Genomic DNA, 18,107 nt, shown 5'->3' with positions numbered 1-18,107 from the left:
TAGTTTTATGTCTCTCTGTGAATCCTTAAGTTCACCTGAATTGCAATTTAGAATGGAACCTCATCTTCGAGATAGGGTAGTGATACTAACCAATGAGGTCACCAGGACCCAACACGAGAATGTATACCACAGCTTGTCGTCCAAGTTAGTCCGTTTTCTACTTGAGATTGCTGACTTGTCTTTCAGATGATGAGCTAGTCATGAACCCTAAAGTGTTTCCTCACATCAAGCTTGGAGACATTGTGGAGATTGCTCACCCCAATGATGAATACAGGTAAACATCTCATTAGGATCAAGGGGACTAACTGGGCAGCCTGCTGTTTCCAAATATTTTGTTTAAGGGGCATGCAAGGCAGGACAGCTCTTAGCTTTTACATGAAACTGTTCCTGCCCTCTGGGATTTGATAAAGCAATAATCTTTTAAAAAGTAGTCTATTCTTTCTGATTTTAAAGTCAGGATGACAACTCTGTGAAAATTGTGTAGCATTTAGCTGTTTCCTGGAAGGCAAGTGCAGAGTTTCTTTGTTTTTAAGAGAACTTCTCCCCCTTCTTGTGCTGTAGGTTACAATATATCCAGAGGGATCTCTTTGCCTTTTGTAGGGGGTGAAGAAAGCTGGTTAATTACAGCTTACAACATCCTATCTCTTTGTTGCTTTCTCCCCCAGCCCTCTGCTTTTGCAAGTCAAGTCACTTAAGGAAGATTTGCAGAAAGGTAAGAATTTCATCTCTCTTCTCTAAGGTTTTTATTTTTACACTTGGAGAAACTGTTCCAGAAACTGTAAGGAACGTGTCTCTTCATAATCTCAGGGAATGAGGGCATAGTACTTCTTTCCTTGTCAAAATGTGTGCCCCTAAAAAATTGTCAGATTTCAAAAGTGCCAAGGAATCTCGTTTGTCAGCATCCTGAGGGCACTGAAGAAACTGTCTTTATTGTTAGGAGGAAAGTTAATCTGACTAGGTAAAGCTTTATTCTTAACTCCAAAAAAAAAAAAAAAAAAATTGTTGGCAAAGCATGCTTTCCTAAATATTGTATTTTTTCACAAGATGTTTGTTAAGTGCGTACTCTAGGTGAGAGAAGATAACCTATCACAAATGTAGGATAGTATACTGGGAGCTTTTTGTCTTATTTATTTATTTATTTAAATTTTATTTTATTTTTTCAGTGTTCCAAGATTCATTGTTTATGCACCACATCCAGTGCTCCATGCAATACCTGCCCTCCTTAATACCCACCGTCAGGCTTACCCAATCCCCCACGCCCCTCCCCTCTAAAACTCTCAGTTTGTTTCTCAGAATCCACAGTCTCTCATGGTTCATCTCTCCCTCTGATTTCCCCCAACTCACTTCTCCCTCCTCCCAGTCTCCTCCATGTTATTCCTTATGCTCCATAAGTAAGTGAAACTGGGAGCTTTTTGTAATGTCTCTTTCTTTTTATCTTCCCACACAACTCTTGATTGAGGGAGGGAACTTAGTCTCACTGAGGTAAATTGGCTTGCCTGACGTCAGTAAGTAGAGGAGCCAGAGCAGCCATTCTACTTACTCATTCTGGATCTGATCCTTTCTTTTTTCCTCTAATGAGTGTACCTCCAATGAGCTGTTCAAGGAACCAAAATGTTAATTGATAGCAAATAAGGTAATTTCTTAAATGGTACTTCAAAGAAAAAAAAATTCTGATTTGCTCTAAAGGATGGTGATGCTCACTACTTTTAGAATTCAGTATGATGGGGAAGCATTTTATAAAACCCAAATCATGGGGTGCCTGGGTGGCTCAGTTGTTAAGCGTCTGCATTTGGCTCAGGTCATGATCCCAGGGTGCTGGGATCGAGCCCTGCATTGGGCTGCCTGCTTAGCAGAAAGCCTGCTTCTCCCTCACCAACTCCCCCTGCTTCTCTTCCCTCTCTCGCTTGTGTCTCTCTGTCAAATAAATAAATAAAATCTTAAAAAATAAAAAAGACCAAAACCCAAATCCTAAGAGTTTTCTCCTTGCTCTCACCACTCCATCTCCTGCCATCTGGTATGTTTCTTACTTACCAGCTGTAACGGCTCATTGAAAAGTTTGTTTCTCCCTTAACTACCTCGGCTACTTTCATTCCAAATGAGAAATGGTCTCCTTCTGAATTTTCACAGTTCTTTGAGCTTTTTTATGTTGCTTCTTGGTTTCTTTAATTTTCTCTCTCTGTCTCCATTTCTGTTTCTCTCATTTTTAATTGCTGAAGGCTTGGGTCTTATTTCACATGCTTGTTTCACCTAAAAAGCTTTCAGATGCTAGAAGGCAGAGAATTTTTCTTGCCCATGGCCAACAGTCATTTGTGTTGCTTGTCAAATGACTACAGATTAGAATATATTTGCCTGCTTTTTCAGAATATGTTATCTGATCCAGATTTTTTCTGTTTCAGAAACTATTAGTGTGGACCAGACTGTGACTCAAGTATTCCGATTAAGACCTTATCAAGATGTTTATGTGAATGTTGTAGACCCTAAGGTATGTGTTTGTTCTGGACTTGAGTATCTTTTGGGAATGATTAATACTGTTCCCAAGAGGTTGGGTCTCTAAGGAAGTAATGAGTTACTTAAGTATAGTGTTGGATTATTAAATATGTGGTCATATATAGGTCACTTAGATTGTAGGTATATATAGGTTGCACTTAAAGCCCTCACTTTTTTGTAAAAGCTTTCCTAAAAAGATTCTGTATATATAGGTACGTGTCAAGCTCAATGTAAAATTTGCTATTAAAATACTGTAATTTCTCTAGGCATTCTTATTTTTTTTTTCTGAAATGAGAAATGGTGCTATAATAGGTAAAAATCATTGTTTAAAAGACACCACTGACATTATCTAGGGAAATAAAACACAGAGCTCAATGTTCTGTGTAAGTGCCAGAATCAAGACTAAACACAGAATTATTACTTTGGTACTCTTTGCACTTAGTCATGATCCAGCTGCTGTAGCATCTCTTGTAGACTTATCATCTGTACTCAGAAGCCTTTTCTGGCAGGATGAAATGCTGTTTGTCAGTGTTCTGTTATCAGATGTTCTTCCAGTAGTTTTCTTGTTTGCTAAAAAGTTTCTCCATGCTGAGTGTGCCTTATCTTAAGATGAAGTGTGGCAGAGTAACACAGAGAGATATATTTGATTATCCCTTTTAGGATGTGACCCTTGACCTAGTGGAATTAACCTTTAAGGATCAGTATATAGGCCGTGGAGATATGTGGCGACTAAAGAAAAGTTTGGTAAGATGTGATAAAAAAAAAGTCTGTTACTTTTCCTGTTATATTAAATAATCCATTTTCCTTGTAGAGATTTAATAGGGAGAAGGGTATAAAATCATTTCTAAAACCAGCTTCACAGATAATTATTGTAAACTCTTCGTGTATTTTCTTCCATTCTCTTTGTGGTGTTTTTGTTTGTTTGTTTGTTTTTGTTTTTTTAAAGATTATTTATTTATTTATTTGACAGAGAGAGAGAGATGACAAGCAGGCAGAGAGGCAGGCAGAGAGAGGAGGAAGCAGGCTCCCTGCTGAGCAGAGAGCCCGATGCGGGGCTCGATCCCAGGACCCTGAGATCACGACCTGAGCCGAAGGCAGCGGCTTAACCCACTGAGCCACCCAGGCGCCCTCTCTTTGTGGTTTTTTTTGAGCTTTGTTTTTCCTTGTTTATAGATTTTTACTCCACATTTTTGGTTCAAATGGGAAATTATAATATTACCTTCCATTTGAGTGGAACTTTAGCTTTCACATGTTCATGTCATTCCCATGGATAGCTATTTATTACCCTTCATTTATAGATGTGAAAATTGAGATTGAGAGGATAAACGATTACCCAAGACTAGAAAACTATAGTCAGCAGTTGACACCAGGCTAGAATCCAGATCTTGTCGCTTCCTGGTTAAACTGCTTTTGCCGTACCCTCCCATTTTCCTGATCTATTTATTTTGAGTTAACGTTTTCCACTTAAAATGATCAATTCATTGTGAGCTGGTGCTGAAAATTTTTCTTATTGGGCATTTTGAGCATTGTGAAGCAATGAATTATAGATGGAATTTCCATAACAGTGAATATTTTCAGAAAAAAATATGTTTGTTCATTTTTTATTGGACAGGGAAGGGTTCCATTCTATAAAATGAGAGCTAAAATGAGAAATGAATGTTGTGTAATTAAATAAGCATGTAAATAGAGATATGTATGCAAACATATGTGAAGATAGCATGTTAGTGAAGCCCAGTTATTTTTCCACCTGGTCTTTATTATTGTCTATACTTGTCACACTCTTAAGAACCTACTGTTACACTTGCCCCAGCAGGTTTGCCTATAGGGTAAATCTATTACTCCCTTGTTAATTGAACCTTTGGTTGTTAGAAGAAATTAAAAAGGCAGGAGACCTTCTTTGTGACCTTGATGTGTTGTTGAATCTCATATTCTCTGTCTATCTTCCTTAGGTCAGCACATGTGCCTATATCACTCAGAAGGTGGAATTTGCTGGCATCAGGTAGGTATTACATCACTCTTGACTTAATCGGCTAATATCTAGGAGTAGGATCTAGTGCTGTAACTGGGATATGTACTGCATTTGAGGTGTGTGGTGTCCATATAATAAAATACATGATAGCTTGAACGATTAGACTGTTGTTGCTAAAATAAACCAAAAAATCCCGAAGTACACTACAGTAGTTTTTTTTTTTTTTAAAGATTTTTATTTATTTATTTGACAGACAGAGATCACAAGTAGGCAGAGAGGCAGGCAGAGAGAGAGGAGGAAGCAGGCTCCCTGCTGAGCAGAGAGCCCGATGTGGGGCTCGATCCCAGGACCCTGGGATCATGACCTGAGCCGAAAGCAGAGGCTTTAACCCACTGAGCCACCCAGGCGCCCCTATACTACAGTAGTTTTAAGTTGAGTGGAAGTTGCTGAAGCCACATGGTATTCTGTAACAAAGCAGGCACAGCCTCATAATTTTAGAATAAGAGAAAGCCTTAGATGAATGTATTTAATCAAACCTTCTCGTTTTACAGATTCAGAAACATACTTGGAGATACAAAAAGACTAGCCTAGTAGTTCCTGATTTGCTGCCTTTTAAACCATATTGCACTGCCCTTGATTTATTAAAATGATTCCTAGATTTTAGTTTGTAAAGAAGAGAGAAAAAGGGATTTTTTTGAAAGCACTTTTAATGTGAAAAGCACAACATCCACAGAATAAAGCCTTCAAACAGGGCAAAAAGGTATAATGAAAAACAAATCCTTCTCCTTAGAAGAAATGGTTTCTTTCCTGAAATTTGTTATGTATAACACAAGCATGTTTACATCTGGTTGACTCATATTTTTTTTTAAGATTTTATTTATTTATTTGAGAGAGCGAGAGTTCACACGTGAGTGAGTGGGAGCAAAGGGAGAGGGAGAGAGAGAGAATCTCAAGCAGACTCCATGTTGAGCATGGAACCCAAAGTGGCTCAATCTCAGGACCCCAAGACCATGACCTGAGCCAGAATCAAGTCAGACACTCAATCCACAGATTGAGTGTGTACAGAATACACACTCAGGCGACCCTGGTTGACTCACTTTTAATGGCACTAGGATTGATCAGGGGGTTCCAGTGAGGTAGTCTGGTCCTCCATTATGAAGTTCCCCATAAACTTTTCACCTAATGGTATCATCCATTGATGATCATTGCATGATAGTGATTTTCTGATTCAGTCATTTCTCCTACCTTTGTTAGCCAGAATCCATTCATTCATCCATCCATTAATCCTGCCATTCATTTCTTTCTTTCCTTTTTTCTTTCCTTCCTTCCTTCCTTCCTTCCTTCTTTCTAAGATTTATTTATTTATTAAGGAGAGTGAGAGAGAGAGATAGTGCATGCATGCAAGCACACAGAGAAAGAGGGAGAAGCAGACTCCCCGCTGAGCAGGGAGCCTGATAGGGGACTTGATCCCAGGACCCTGGGGATCATGACCTGAGCTGAAGGCAGACACTTAACTGACTGAGCCACCCAGGCACCCTCAGAATCCCTTTTATAAAGAGCATTTCATCATCAACTAGGGCTAATTGGTTAGTCTGAACTACTGATCCTAAAGGAAAGAAAGGATAAAGGATTAATTTTTTTTCCCAAAAAGGGGATGATTTAAAAATTGGAGGGTCAAGATTCTTTGAGAAATCTTAGTAAGAGATTATAAAGCACAGCCCAAGAAGTGACTAAGCCTTGAGCTAAACAAGAAATGTAACCTAGATTCATTCTTTCCGGTACAACTTAGTCTTTCCGAGGTGGTGGGCCAGGAGTCAGAAAACCTATAATCTGTTCCTGTACTGCCAGTGATTAGTGGGGTGATGTTGGGCAGGTCAGGGAGACTCTGAGTCTACTCCTCTGCAAAATGAAATGGTTGGTTTAGAATCTTTTTCCATAAAGGACCGAGAGTAAATTTTTACGCTTTGGGCTACATGGGTCTCAGGTCTCTGTTGCAATTTTTTTTTTTTTTTTTAGCATTTAAAAATATAAAATCCATTCTTTAACTGTGAGCCACATAAAAATAGGAGATGGACTGGATTTGGCTTGCGGGCTATAGTTAGCTGAGCCCTGGTTTAGAAACCCACTCAGATACCTTTCATTCTTAAATTTCTTGTTTTTCTGTGCAAATGCCCATATCTACATGGTGCCAGATACAGAAATGAGAACCCTGACATAATGTCAGGCTTAGACTTTTAAAGATCTGTCCTAATATTTTGCTCATTCATGGTTAAATGTAAACCACAGTCTTCTACTATTTCTCTAGAATATTTACTTATAATCTTCCTACATTGAATCAAAAGTCACTTTCTTTCCTACAAGGAGGCATGCAAATTAAGAAGACAAAAAGAAAAAAGGAAAGAAAGAAACTAAGAAAAAGATACTTTGGGCCTCACATAACAAAAGACAGTCGTTATTTACATAAAGTCATAATTATTGAAGTCTTCTGTAATTTAGCTTCTTTACTTGGTACTTTAGTTAGTTCTTAAGGACATATGAGACAATTTCATTACCTTGAGACCTTGCCTTTGAAGCATCATTTTTCCTTCAAAGGTAAACATTTTGATTTTCTCAGACTAAATTCCCAATGTATTCTTCAAAATGTTAAAAATAAACCCTGCAATCGATAATTTTAAAAAAATTAAAATTTTAAAAGAAAAATACTGCACTAAAGTCCTATTTCCTAAAACTTAGCATTTTGCTTTTTTTAAAATATGGAACTTAAAAACCTAGTCCATTTGATTTCATCATGAAGTTTTCCAGGTAGTTTTGGGACTGCTGACTAGCTAAGGTATCTTTTTTTACTGAAAAAAAATTTTTTTTTTCTGATCAGACTCCAGAGGGAGCAACACCGAATAATTTCTGGCCTTGACTTCTCAGCTCTCCAGAAGCAGACAGACCAGTGTGGAGAGTCATAGTTAAACCCCCTTGAAATACTCAGTTTGGGTGTTTTCCTGCTAGATCTGCTGTATCGCAGATCTGGAATCTTCTCTGACTTGAGTCTTCTCTGGTGGCCATTCTCTTAGAATGTCTTCTCTAACTCTAGTATTAGTACTAAGTACCACTTGTTTATCACATGTTAGATACCAGGCATATGCTAAATATTTTTTATATATAATATGTGTTCAATATAGGCAATTTGAAAAATGGAAAAAAGAAGCAGGGAAGAGAAACATAACATTACTACTCAGAATCAACAACTATTAACATTTTGACATAGTTCTGTCAAAATATTCTGCTTTTTGGCTTGAGACCATGTAGTATATGTGATTTTATATTCTGTGGGAAAAAAAAAACCTTGAAAACTTTGCTTTCATAATTTGAAAAAAACATTTATTCTAGAAAATTTGGGTATTACAGAGAGTATAAAGAAAAAAAAACTTGGGTTACCTGAGTCTCAGTTGGTTGTGCTTTTCCTTTCAGCTCAGGCCCTGTCTGAGATGGAGCCACTCATCAGGCTCCTAGCTCAGTGGGGTTCTCTTCCTCCCTTTCCCTCTACCCCTACCCCGACTCATGCTTATGTGTGCATTTTTTCTCTGTCTCAAATAAATAAATAAAATCTTTAAAAAAAAAAAAAAGTGGGGTACCTGGGTGGCTCAGGTGGTTAAGTGTCTGAATTCAGCTCAGGTCATAATCCCAGGGTCATGGGATCAAGCCCCACATCAGGCTCCCTGCTGAGTAGGGAGTGTGCTTCTACCTCTTCCTCTGCTGATCCCCCTGCTTGTGTTCTGTCTCTCTCAAATAAATAAATAAAATCTTAAAAAAAAAAAAAGTAGAAAACTTACGGTGGAATATAAACTAACTATGTGTTGGTAACCACTTTTAAATTTTAGTGTGACCTTTCAGTATTATTTTTCTTTTATTTAAAAAAAAATTTTAAACAGTGAATTATCCTTTTAATGTATTATTGAATGCTATTTGCTAATATCTTTTTTTAAAAAATTTTATTAACATATAATGCATTATTAGCCCCACAGTAGAGGTCTGTGAATCGTCAGGCTTACATACTTCACAGAACTCAGCATAGCACATACCCTCCCCAATGTCCATAACCCAGCCACCCTCTTCCTTTCCCCTCTCTCCCTGGCAACCCTCAGTTTGTTTTGTGAGATTAAGTGTCTGTTATGGTTTGTCTCCCTCCCAATGCCATCTTGTTTCATTTTTTCCTTCCCTACCCCTTTGCCTCTTAAATTCCTCATATCAGGGAGATCATATGATAATTGTCTTTCTCTGACATCCGTGTCGTTGCAAATGGAAAGATTTCGTTTCTTTTGATGGCTACCTAGTATTCCATTGTGTATATATGTATATACATACATACACACCACATCTTCTTTATCCATTCCTCTATTGATGGACATCTAGGTTCTTTCCATAGTTTGGCTATTGTGGACATTGCTGCTATAAACATTTGGGTGCATGTGCCCCTTCAGATCACTACATTTGTATCTTTAGGGTAAATACCCAGTAGTGTGATTGCTGGGTCATAGGGTAGCTCTATTTTCAACTTTTTGAGGAACCTCCATACTGTTTTCCAGAGTGGCTGCACCAACTTGCAGTCCCACTAGCAATGAGGAGTGTTCCTCTTTCTCCCCATCCTCGCCAGCATCTGTCGTTTCCTGACTCGTTGATTTTAGCCATTCTGACTGGTGTGAGGTGGTATCTCATTGTGGTTTTAATTTGTATCTCCCTGATGCCAAGTGATGTGGAGCACTTTTTCATGTGCCTGTTGGCCATCTGGATGTCTTTGCAGAATTGTCTGTTCATGTCCTCTGCCCATTTCTTGATTGGATTATTTGTTCTTTGAGTGTTGAGTTTGCTAAGTTCTTTATAGATTTTGGGTACTAGCCCTTTATCTGATATGTCGTTTGCAAATATCTTCTCCCATTCTGTCAGTTGTCTTTTGGTTTTGTTGATTGTTTCCTTTGCTGTGCAAAAGCTTTTGATCTTGATGAAGTCCCAATAGTTCATTTTTGCCCTTGCTTCCCTTGCCTTTGGTGATGTTTCTAGGGAGAAGTTGCTGCGGCTGAGGTCGAAGAGGTTGCTGCCTGTGTTCTCCTCAAGAATTTTGATGGATTCCTGTCTCATATTGAGGTCTTTCATCCATTTTGAGTCTGTTTTTGTGTGTGGTATAAAGAAATGGTCCAGTTTCATTTTTCTGCATATGGCTATCCAGTTTTCCCAATACCATTTGTTGAAGAGACTATTTTTTTTCCATTGGTCATTCTTTACTGCATTGTCGAAGATTAGTTGACCATAGAGTTGAGGGTCTATTTCTGGGCTCTCTATTCCGTTCCATTGATCTCTGTGTCTGTTTTTGTGCCAGTACCATGTTGTCTTGATGATGACAGCTTTGTAATAGAGCTTGAAGTCTGCAATTGTGATGCCACCAATTTTGGCTTTCTTTATCAATACTTCTCTGGCTATTCGAGGTCTTTTCTGGTTCCATATAAATTTTAGGATTATTTGTTCTATTTCTTTGAAAAAAAATGGATGGGATTTTTTTTATGGGATTTTGATAGGAATTGCATTAAACATATAGATTGCTTTAGGTAGCATAGACATTTTCACAATATTTGTTCTTCCAGTCCAAAAGCATGGAGCATTTTTCCATTTCTTTGTGTCTTCCTCAATTTCTTTCATGAGTACTTTATAGTTTTCTGAGTATAGATTCTTTGCTTCTTTGGTTAGGTATCTTATAGTTTTGGGTGCAATTGAAATGGGATTGACTCCTTAATTTCTCTTTCTTCTGTCTTGGTAGTGGTATATAGAAATGCAACTGATTTCTGTGCATTGATTTTATATCCTGGCACTTAACTGAATTCCTGTACAAGTTCTAGCAAATTTGGAGTGGAGTCTTTTGGATTTTCCACATATAGTATCATATCATCTGCAAAGAGTGATAGTTTGACTTCTTCTTTGCCGATTTGGATGCCTTTAATTTCTTTTTGTTGTATGATTGCTGAGGCTAGGACTTCTAGTACTATGTTGAATAGCAGTGGTGATATGGACATCCCTGCTGTTTTCCTGACCTTAGTGGAAAAGCTCTCATTTTTTCTCCTTTGAGAATGATATTTGCTGTGGGTTTTTCATAGATGGCTTTGATGATATTGAGGTATGTACCCTCTATCCCTACACTTTGAAGAGTTTTGATCAAGAAAGGATGCTGTACTTTGTCAAATGCTTTTTCAGCATCTACTGAGAGGATCATATGGTTCTTGTTCTTTCTTCTGTTAATGTATTGTACCACATTGATTGATTTGCGGATATTGAACCAACCGTGCAGCCCTGGTATAAATCCCACTTGGTTGTGGTAAATAATCCTTTTAATGTAATGTTGGATCCTATTGGCCAGTATTTTGGTGAGAATTTTCACATCTGTTCATCAAGGATATTGGTCTATAATTCTCTTTTTTGATGGGGTCTTTGTCTAGTTTTGGGATCAAGGTAATGCTGGCCTCATAAAATGAGTTTGGAAGTTTTCCTTCCATTTCTTTCTTTTTTTTTTTTTTTTTAAGATTTTATTTATTTATTTGGCAGAGAGAGATCACAGGTAGGCAGAGAGGCAGGCAGAGAGAGCAGGGGAAACAGGCTCCCTGCTGAGCAGAGAGCCCGATGGGGGGCTCAATCCCGGGACCCTGGGATCATGACCTGAGCCGAAAGCAGAAGCTTTAACCCACTGAGCCACCCAGGCACCCCGCTTTCCTTCCATTTCTATTTTTTGGAACAGTCTCAGGAGAATAGGAATGAATTCTTTAAATGTTTGGTAGAATTATCCTGGGAAGCCATCTGGCCCGGGCTCTTATTTGTTGGGAGATTTTTTGATCACTGCTCCAATCTCCTTACTGGTTCCGAGTCTGCTCAGGTTTTCTATTTCTTCCTGGTTCAGTTTTGGTAGTTTGTACGTCTCTAGGAATGCATCCACTTCTTCCAGATTGTCAAATTTGCTGACATATAGTTGCTCGTAATATGTTCTTATCATTGTTTGTATTTCTTTGGTGTTGGTTGTGATTGCTCCTCTTTCATTCATGATTTTATTTATTTGGGTCCTTTCTCTTTTCTTTTTGATAAGTCTAGTCAGGGATTTATCAATCTTATTAATTCTTTCAAGGAACCAACTCCTAGTTTCGTTGATTGGTTCTACCGTTTTTTTTGTTTGTTTGTTTCATTTTCATTGATTTCTGCTCTGATCTTTATTATAATTTCTCTTCTCTTACTGGGTTTAGGCTTTCCTTGTTGTTCTTTCTCAAGCTGCTTTAGGTGTAGGGTTAGGTTGTGTATTTGAGACCTTTCTTGTTTCTTGAGAAAGGCTTGTATCGCTATATATTTTCTTCTCAGGACTGCCTTTTCTGTGTCCCACAGATTTTGAATAGTTGTGTTTTCATGAATTTTTTCAGTTATTCTTTAGTAGGATGCTCTTTAGCCTCCATGTAATTTGGGTTCTTTCCAACTTTCCACTTGTGATTAAGTTCGAGCTTCAGCGCTTCGTTGTCTGAAAATATGCAGGGAATGATCCCAGTCTTTTGGTACTGGTTGAGACCTGATTTGTGACCCAGGATGTGATCTGTTCTGGAGAATGTTCCATGTTTAGAGAAGAATGTGTGTTCTGTTGCTTTGGGATGGAATGTTCTGAATATATCTGTGATGAACATCTGGTCCAGTGTGTCATTTAAAGCCTTTATTTTCTTGTTGATCTTTTGCTTGGATGATCTGTCCATTTCAGTGAGGAGGGTGTAAAAATCCCCCACTATTATTGTATTATTTTTGATGTGTTTTTTTGATTTTGTTATTAATTGGTTTATATAATTGGCTGCTCCCATGTTAGGGGCATAGATATTTAAAATTGTTAGTCTTCTTGTTGGACGGACCCTTTGAGTATGATATAGTGTCCTTCCTCATCTCTTATTATAGTCTTTGGTTTAAAATCTAATTTATCTCATATAAGGATTGCCACCCCAGCTTTCTTTTGATGTCCATTAGCATGGTAAATGGTTTTCCACCCCCTCATTTTATTTATTTATTTTATTTTTATTTTTACTTATTTATTTAAAAGATTTTATTTATTTATTTGACAGAGAGAGAGATCACAAGTAGGCAGAGAGGCAGGCAGGCAGAGAGAGAGGAGGAAGCAGGCTCCCTGCTGAGCAGAGAGCCCGATGCGGGACTCGATCCCAGGACCCTGAGATCATGACCTGTTCCGAAGACAGTGGCTTAACCCACTGAGCCACCCAGGCGCCCCACCCCCTCATTTTAAATCTGGAGGTGTCTTTGGGTCTAAAATGAGTTTCTTGTAGACAGCATACTGATGAGTTTTGTTTTTTTATCCATTCTGATACCCTGTGTCTTTTGTTTGGGGCATTTAACCCATTTACATGCAGGGTAATTGTTGACAGATATGAATTTAATGTCAGTGTCTTGCCTCTAAGGTGAGTGTTACTGTATATTGTTTCTGTTCCTTTCTAGTCTAGTACTTCTAGGCTCTCTCTTTGCCTAGAAGACCCCTTAGAGGACCTGGTTTGGTGTTTACAAATTCTTTTAGTTTTTGTTTGTCCTGGAAGCTTTTTATCTCTCCTTCTACTTTCAATGATAGCCTAGCTGGATATAGTATTCTTGGTTGCATATTTTTCTCTTTAGTGCTCTGAATATATTATGCCAGTTCTTTCTGGCCTGCCCGGTCTCTGTGGATAAGTCTGCTGCCAATCTAATATTTTTACCATTGTATGTTACAGACTTCTTGTCCCAGGCTGCTTTCAGGATTTTCTCTTTGTCACTAAGACTTGTAAGTTTTACTATTAGGTGATGGGGTGTGGACCTATTTTTATTGATTTTGAGGGGGGGATTCTCTGCACCTCCTGGATTTCAATGCTTGTTCCCTTAACCATATTCCTCTACAGGGATATTCTCTACAGGGAAATTCTCTACAATAAGTTCCTCTACAATAAATTCTCTACAATAATTCTCTACAATAAATTCTCTACAATAAATTCCTCTAATATACCTTCTGCTCCCTTCTCTCTTTCTTCATCTTCTGGAATCCCAATTATTCTAATGTTGTTTCATCTTATAGTATCACTCACTTATCTCTTGAATTCTCCCCTCATGGTCCAGTAATTGTTTGTCTCTCTTTTGCTCAGCTTCTTTATTCTCTGTCGTTTGGTTTTCTATATCACTAATTCTCACTTTTGCCTCATTTATCCTAGCAGTAAGAGCCTCCATTTTTTATTGCCCCTCATTAATAGGTTTTTTGATTTCAACTTGGTTAGATTTTAGTTCTTTTATTTCTCCAGAGAGGGTTTTTATTTCTCCAGACAGGGTTTCTATAATATCTTCCATGCCTATTTTGAGCCCAGCTAGCACTTTGAGAATCGTCATTCTCAACTCTAGATTTGACATATTACCAATATCTGTATTGATTAGGTCCATAACCTTTGGTACTGCCTCTTATTCTTTTTTTTGTGGTTAGTTTATCCACCTTGTCATTTTATCCAGATATGAATGAGAGAATAAAATAACTAAGAGTGTGGCAAAGACCCTAGATACATGTATGCTATCCGAATCAAAATAGACCCCAAATCAGGGGGTGATGAAAGGGGGTAAAAGGGAGTTTTAAAAAAATTTAAAATGAAATAAAAAAATACACACACACACACACACACATATATATATATATATTAGACTGATGAATAGAACAGAGCCACCCACTTGATTCTGGGTGTATTTTGTTCTCTTAGAAGAAACTACTTCCCAGAGTTTTAAAGAAAGAAAAACTTACATGTATACAAAATTAAAGGTAAACACGATGAAGGAATGGAATATAACTGTAACGATGAAAATTTAAAAAAAATTTCTAAAAAAGAATTGGTAAGATACATTGGTTGGTAAAAGAAAGAAAAAGAAGGTGGAGAGAATTTGGTCAGGCTGGAGACTAGAACAAAGCCCTGTGCTAGATTTAGGGTATATTTTAGAGGAAATTTTATCCCAAAATTTTTTTAGAAGAAAAACCCTATATGTATACAAGAAATAAAGTTAGATACAATGAAGGTTAAAATGTGACTGTAATACTCTGTCAAATAAATAAATAAAATCTTAAAAAAAATGTGACTATATTAATGCAGGTTTAAAAATATTTTTTCTTTAGAAAGGTATTGTTAAGATAAACTAGTTAAAAAATATTGCGAGAGGAAAGAGGAAAAGTTAAAAAAATTAGAATAAGAAAAAAATTAAATTAAAAAAATTTAATTAACCTTGCAAGACTAAAGAATCATGGGGAGAACACCATGCATTGCATGCTTTGCTTTTCCCTTCTCTGGAATTACACTGTTCTCCTTGATCAGTGAGCTTGGTCTTGGCTGGATGTTCCTGCTGATCATCTGGGGGAGGGACCTGTTGTAGTGATTCTCAAATGTCTTTGCCCAGGCGGAATTGCGCCGTCCTTCCAGGGGCTGGGCTAAGTAATCTTGGTTCGCTTTATGGAGCCTTTGTTGTTCGCTTTATGTTCGCTTTATGGAGCCTAACGCTTTCTGTAGAGCTCTGGAGGACAGGAATTAAAATGGCGGCCTCCCACTCTCCGGCCCGGAATAGCCAAGAGCTTGGGCCCCACTCCTCAGTGCCTCCTTGGAGAAAAGTGCTCAGTCACTCCACTCTCCCTCGTCTCCGGCCGCACTCCTAGCTCATCCGGCCTGCAACCAAGCATTTATGTCTCTGGCACACAAATCCAGCAGATTCCTGCCGCTCTGCTTTTCCGGCAAATGAAGGTGGTTTTCTCCGGATCTGCCACTTATGGGGTCCCTGCTCAAATAGCAGTGGCCTGTCTGTGCCATGGATCACGGTTTAAGGTAACCCTGAGCTGAGAGCTCACTCATCGGCTCTGTCTCTGTAGCCAGCTTCCCCGCTCTGATACCTGCGAGTTCTGCTACACTCAGACACCCCCAATCCTTCTGTGACCTTGCGGGACCTGAGACACACTCTCCCTGTGAGGGCTCCACCCCTGCTTAGCCTCTGGAGCAATGTTCCTCAGTGGAGCAGACTTCTAAGGGTTCAAATTTTGTGCTCTGTTGCTCCACTGCTTGCCGGGAGCTGGCCTCTCCCTCCACGGTCTGTCTTCCTGTTGCTTCGGATTCATTTCTCCGCACGTCGTACCTTTCAGAAAGTGGTTGGTTTTCTGTTTCTAGAATTGCTGCTCTTCTTCTCTTCGATCTCCTTTTGTGTTTGTAGGTGTTCGGAATGGTTTAATAAGTATCTAGCCGAACTCCTGCGACCTGATGTCATCTCAGTCTGCTACTCCTCTACCATCTTGACTCTTTCTTTTATTTTTTTAAAAAGATTTATTTATGTATTTAAGGGAGAGAGAGAGAAAGTGAGAGAGAGAGTGAGCGCGCATGAATGAGAGGCCAAAGGAGAAGCAGACTCTCCACTGGGCAGGGAGCCCAATGTGGGTCTTAATCCCACAACTCTGAGATCATGACCTGAGCCATAGGCAGTTGCTTAACTGATTGAGCCACCCAGGTGCCCCCCTTTCCTTCCTTCCTTTCTTTTTAAATTTTTGATTAAGTAATCTCCATGTCCAAAGTGTGGCTTGAACTCACAACCCAGAGATCAAGGATCGCATGCATGACCTACTGTTTGAATCAGGTACCCCTCAATGTTTTTTTCATGCATACACATGCATGAAATTTTTTTATATAGATGAATATATATATATATAGGTGAATCTATATTTTTATATAGATGATGATACTGTGTGTACTATTTTGTATCCCTTTTTTCTACTTAAAAGCTTATAAACACTTCTGGTGAAGTTAAAACTCCTTGTAAACATGAGTTTAATGGTTGCATGATATTCTGTTGTCTGGTTACATCATAATTTACTTAATCTGTCTGCCATTGTTGGACATTCAGGTTGTTCAAAGCTGTGTTACACAGATAACAGGATAGTGACCATACTTTGCATTTATTTTAACTTCGTATTCACAGAAGGATGAAATTTAGTTGTAAAAGATAGTGGAAGTCACTGATCCCCAACAGCTCACTCGATAGAAAAGGAAGGGGAAGTGCCCTGCCCAAGCTTCTACATAAATCAAGGGCTAGTACCCTGTAGGTTAACTTCATCCTCAAGGCTTGGCAGTGTGCCCTTTTGTCTTGTCGTAAGCCATGTGTGCTCTTAGGTTCTGTCCTGGGGGATAATGGATTTTGTGTTTGCATTGGTCAGTGGCAGTTTTTCTTCCCTTGAACCAGCAGAAAAGAGAAGAAAATCTACCTCAGGGCCATTCTCAGTTCCTGTTTGGCAAAGGGCAGATTTTAGGTTTAGGAGCAAAGGTCAATACTGCATTTTCTATGTGTGTTTTATTTTTATGTTTATTTTTTAAAATTTATTTGACAGACAGAGATCACAAGTAGGCAGAAAGGCAGGCAGAGAGAGACGAAGGGAAGCAGGCTCCCGGCTGAGCAGAGAGCCTGATGCGGGGCTCGATCTCAGGACCCTGGGATCATGACCTGAGCCGAAAGCAAAACTTTAACCCACTGAGCCACCCAGGCGCCCCTCTGTGTGTGTTTTATAAGGAACCATTTACATTGGAATCATAACTGTTTCACAGTACACCAAGTACTCTCATTTACAGTGATCTCATTTACTGGATCTTCTCAAGAGCTGTAGAAGATGGATGAGGCGGTGTTCTTATTAATCACATTTACTGATTTTTTAAAAAAACTGGCTCAGAAAGATTGTGACTGGGGGGGACCTGGGTGGCTCAGTCTGTTGAGCATCTGCCTTGGACTCAGGTCATGATCCCAGGGTTCTGGGATCGAGTCCTTTATCAGGCTCCTTGCTCAGCAGAGATACTGCTTCTACCTCTGCCTGCTGCTCCTCCTGCTTGTGCACTCACACACACACTCTCTCTCTGGCAAATAAGTAAATAAATAAAATCTTTAAAAACATGCTTACCATTGTTACAGTTCCTGCTAATACAAGTAGCTACTAGTAATCTTAACTCTGACACCTCCTATCCCAGCACTGTCCTGAATAGTTTCTCCACAGTATGTGGTTTAATTCTCTGAATACCTCTATAAAGTAGACGTCATTATTTCCTTTTTTAAGATAAGGGTGCTGGGCTTCAGAGTTATTTCCCTATGGTCGTTCATCTACTTAAGGACACTCAGAACTGAGATTCCTGCCGCGAACAGTTCCACTCAAGGCTGGTCAGCTCAGAAGGACATACTCTTTGAACTATGCTATCCATTTCATGCCCTTAATAAGTTGCAGAGCCAAAGACATTAAGCCCCAAAGTGCAAAATCAAGTCGCCATGAAAATTTTTCGGAGTGACCTTCATTGAATAGGGACTCTGTCCCATGCCTCCTAATGGCTTGTCTTCCAATCCTGATATTAAGACAGATTTTTGTTTTTGTTAATACTCATCATATCAAAGTTGGGATTAGCAAAATTGTTTGTCAGTTCTTCCTTTTTTTTTTTTTTTTTAAAGATTTTATTTATTTATTTGACAGAGAGAAATCACAAGTAGTCAGAGAGGCAGGCAGAGAGAGAGAGAGGGAAGCAGGCTCCCTGCTGAGCAGAGAGCCCGATGTGGGACTCGATCCCAGGACCCTGAGATCATGACC

At 38.8% G+C, this 18,107-nt stretch overlaps 1 protein-coding gene across 13 annotated transcripts in view; it reads left to right on the top strand.

Moving 5' to 3' along the window:
• The window catches only part of DEPDC5 (DEP domain containing 5, GATOR1 subcomplex subunit), a 136,784-nt gene that overhangs the window by 3,874 nt on the left and 114,803 nt on the right, over positions 1 to 18,107 (top strand). For 11 of the 13 annotated variants that reach the window (XR_004277994.1, XR_004277995.1, XR_004277996.1 and 8 more), the window contains exons 3-7: positions 187 to 274; positions 666 to 712; positions 2,397 to 2,482; positions 3,148 to 3,231; positions 4,437 to 4,486. Coding sequence is in view for 10 of the 13 variants with exons in the window: in XM_032310146.1 (XP_032166037.1) it covers positions 187 to 274; positions 666 to 712; positions 2,397 to 2,482; positions 3,148 to 3,231; positions 4,437 to 4,486 (355 nt within the window). In the remaining 3 variants the exon portion in view is untranslated. Of the gene's footprint in view, positions 1 to 186; positions 275 to 665; positions 713 to 2,396; positions 2,483 to 3,147; positions 3,232 to 4,436; positions 4,487 to 9,554; positions 9,590 to 18,107 lie in introns of those variants that run through there. The other 2 variants (XM_032310154.1, XM_032310155.1) reach the window with 2 other exon arrangements.

The sequence above is a fragment of the Mustela erminea genome, chromosome 13 (assembly GCF_009829155.1).
Source record: "Mustela erminea isolate mMusErm1 chromosome 13, mMusErm1.Pri, whole genome shotgun sequence".
In the NCBI taxonomy this organism is placed as follows: domain Eukaryota; kingdom Metazoa; phylum Chordata; class Mammalia; order Carnivora; family Mustelidae; genus Mustela; species Mustela erminea.
This window is presented reverse-complemented; position numbering and strand designations above follow the sequence as displayed.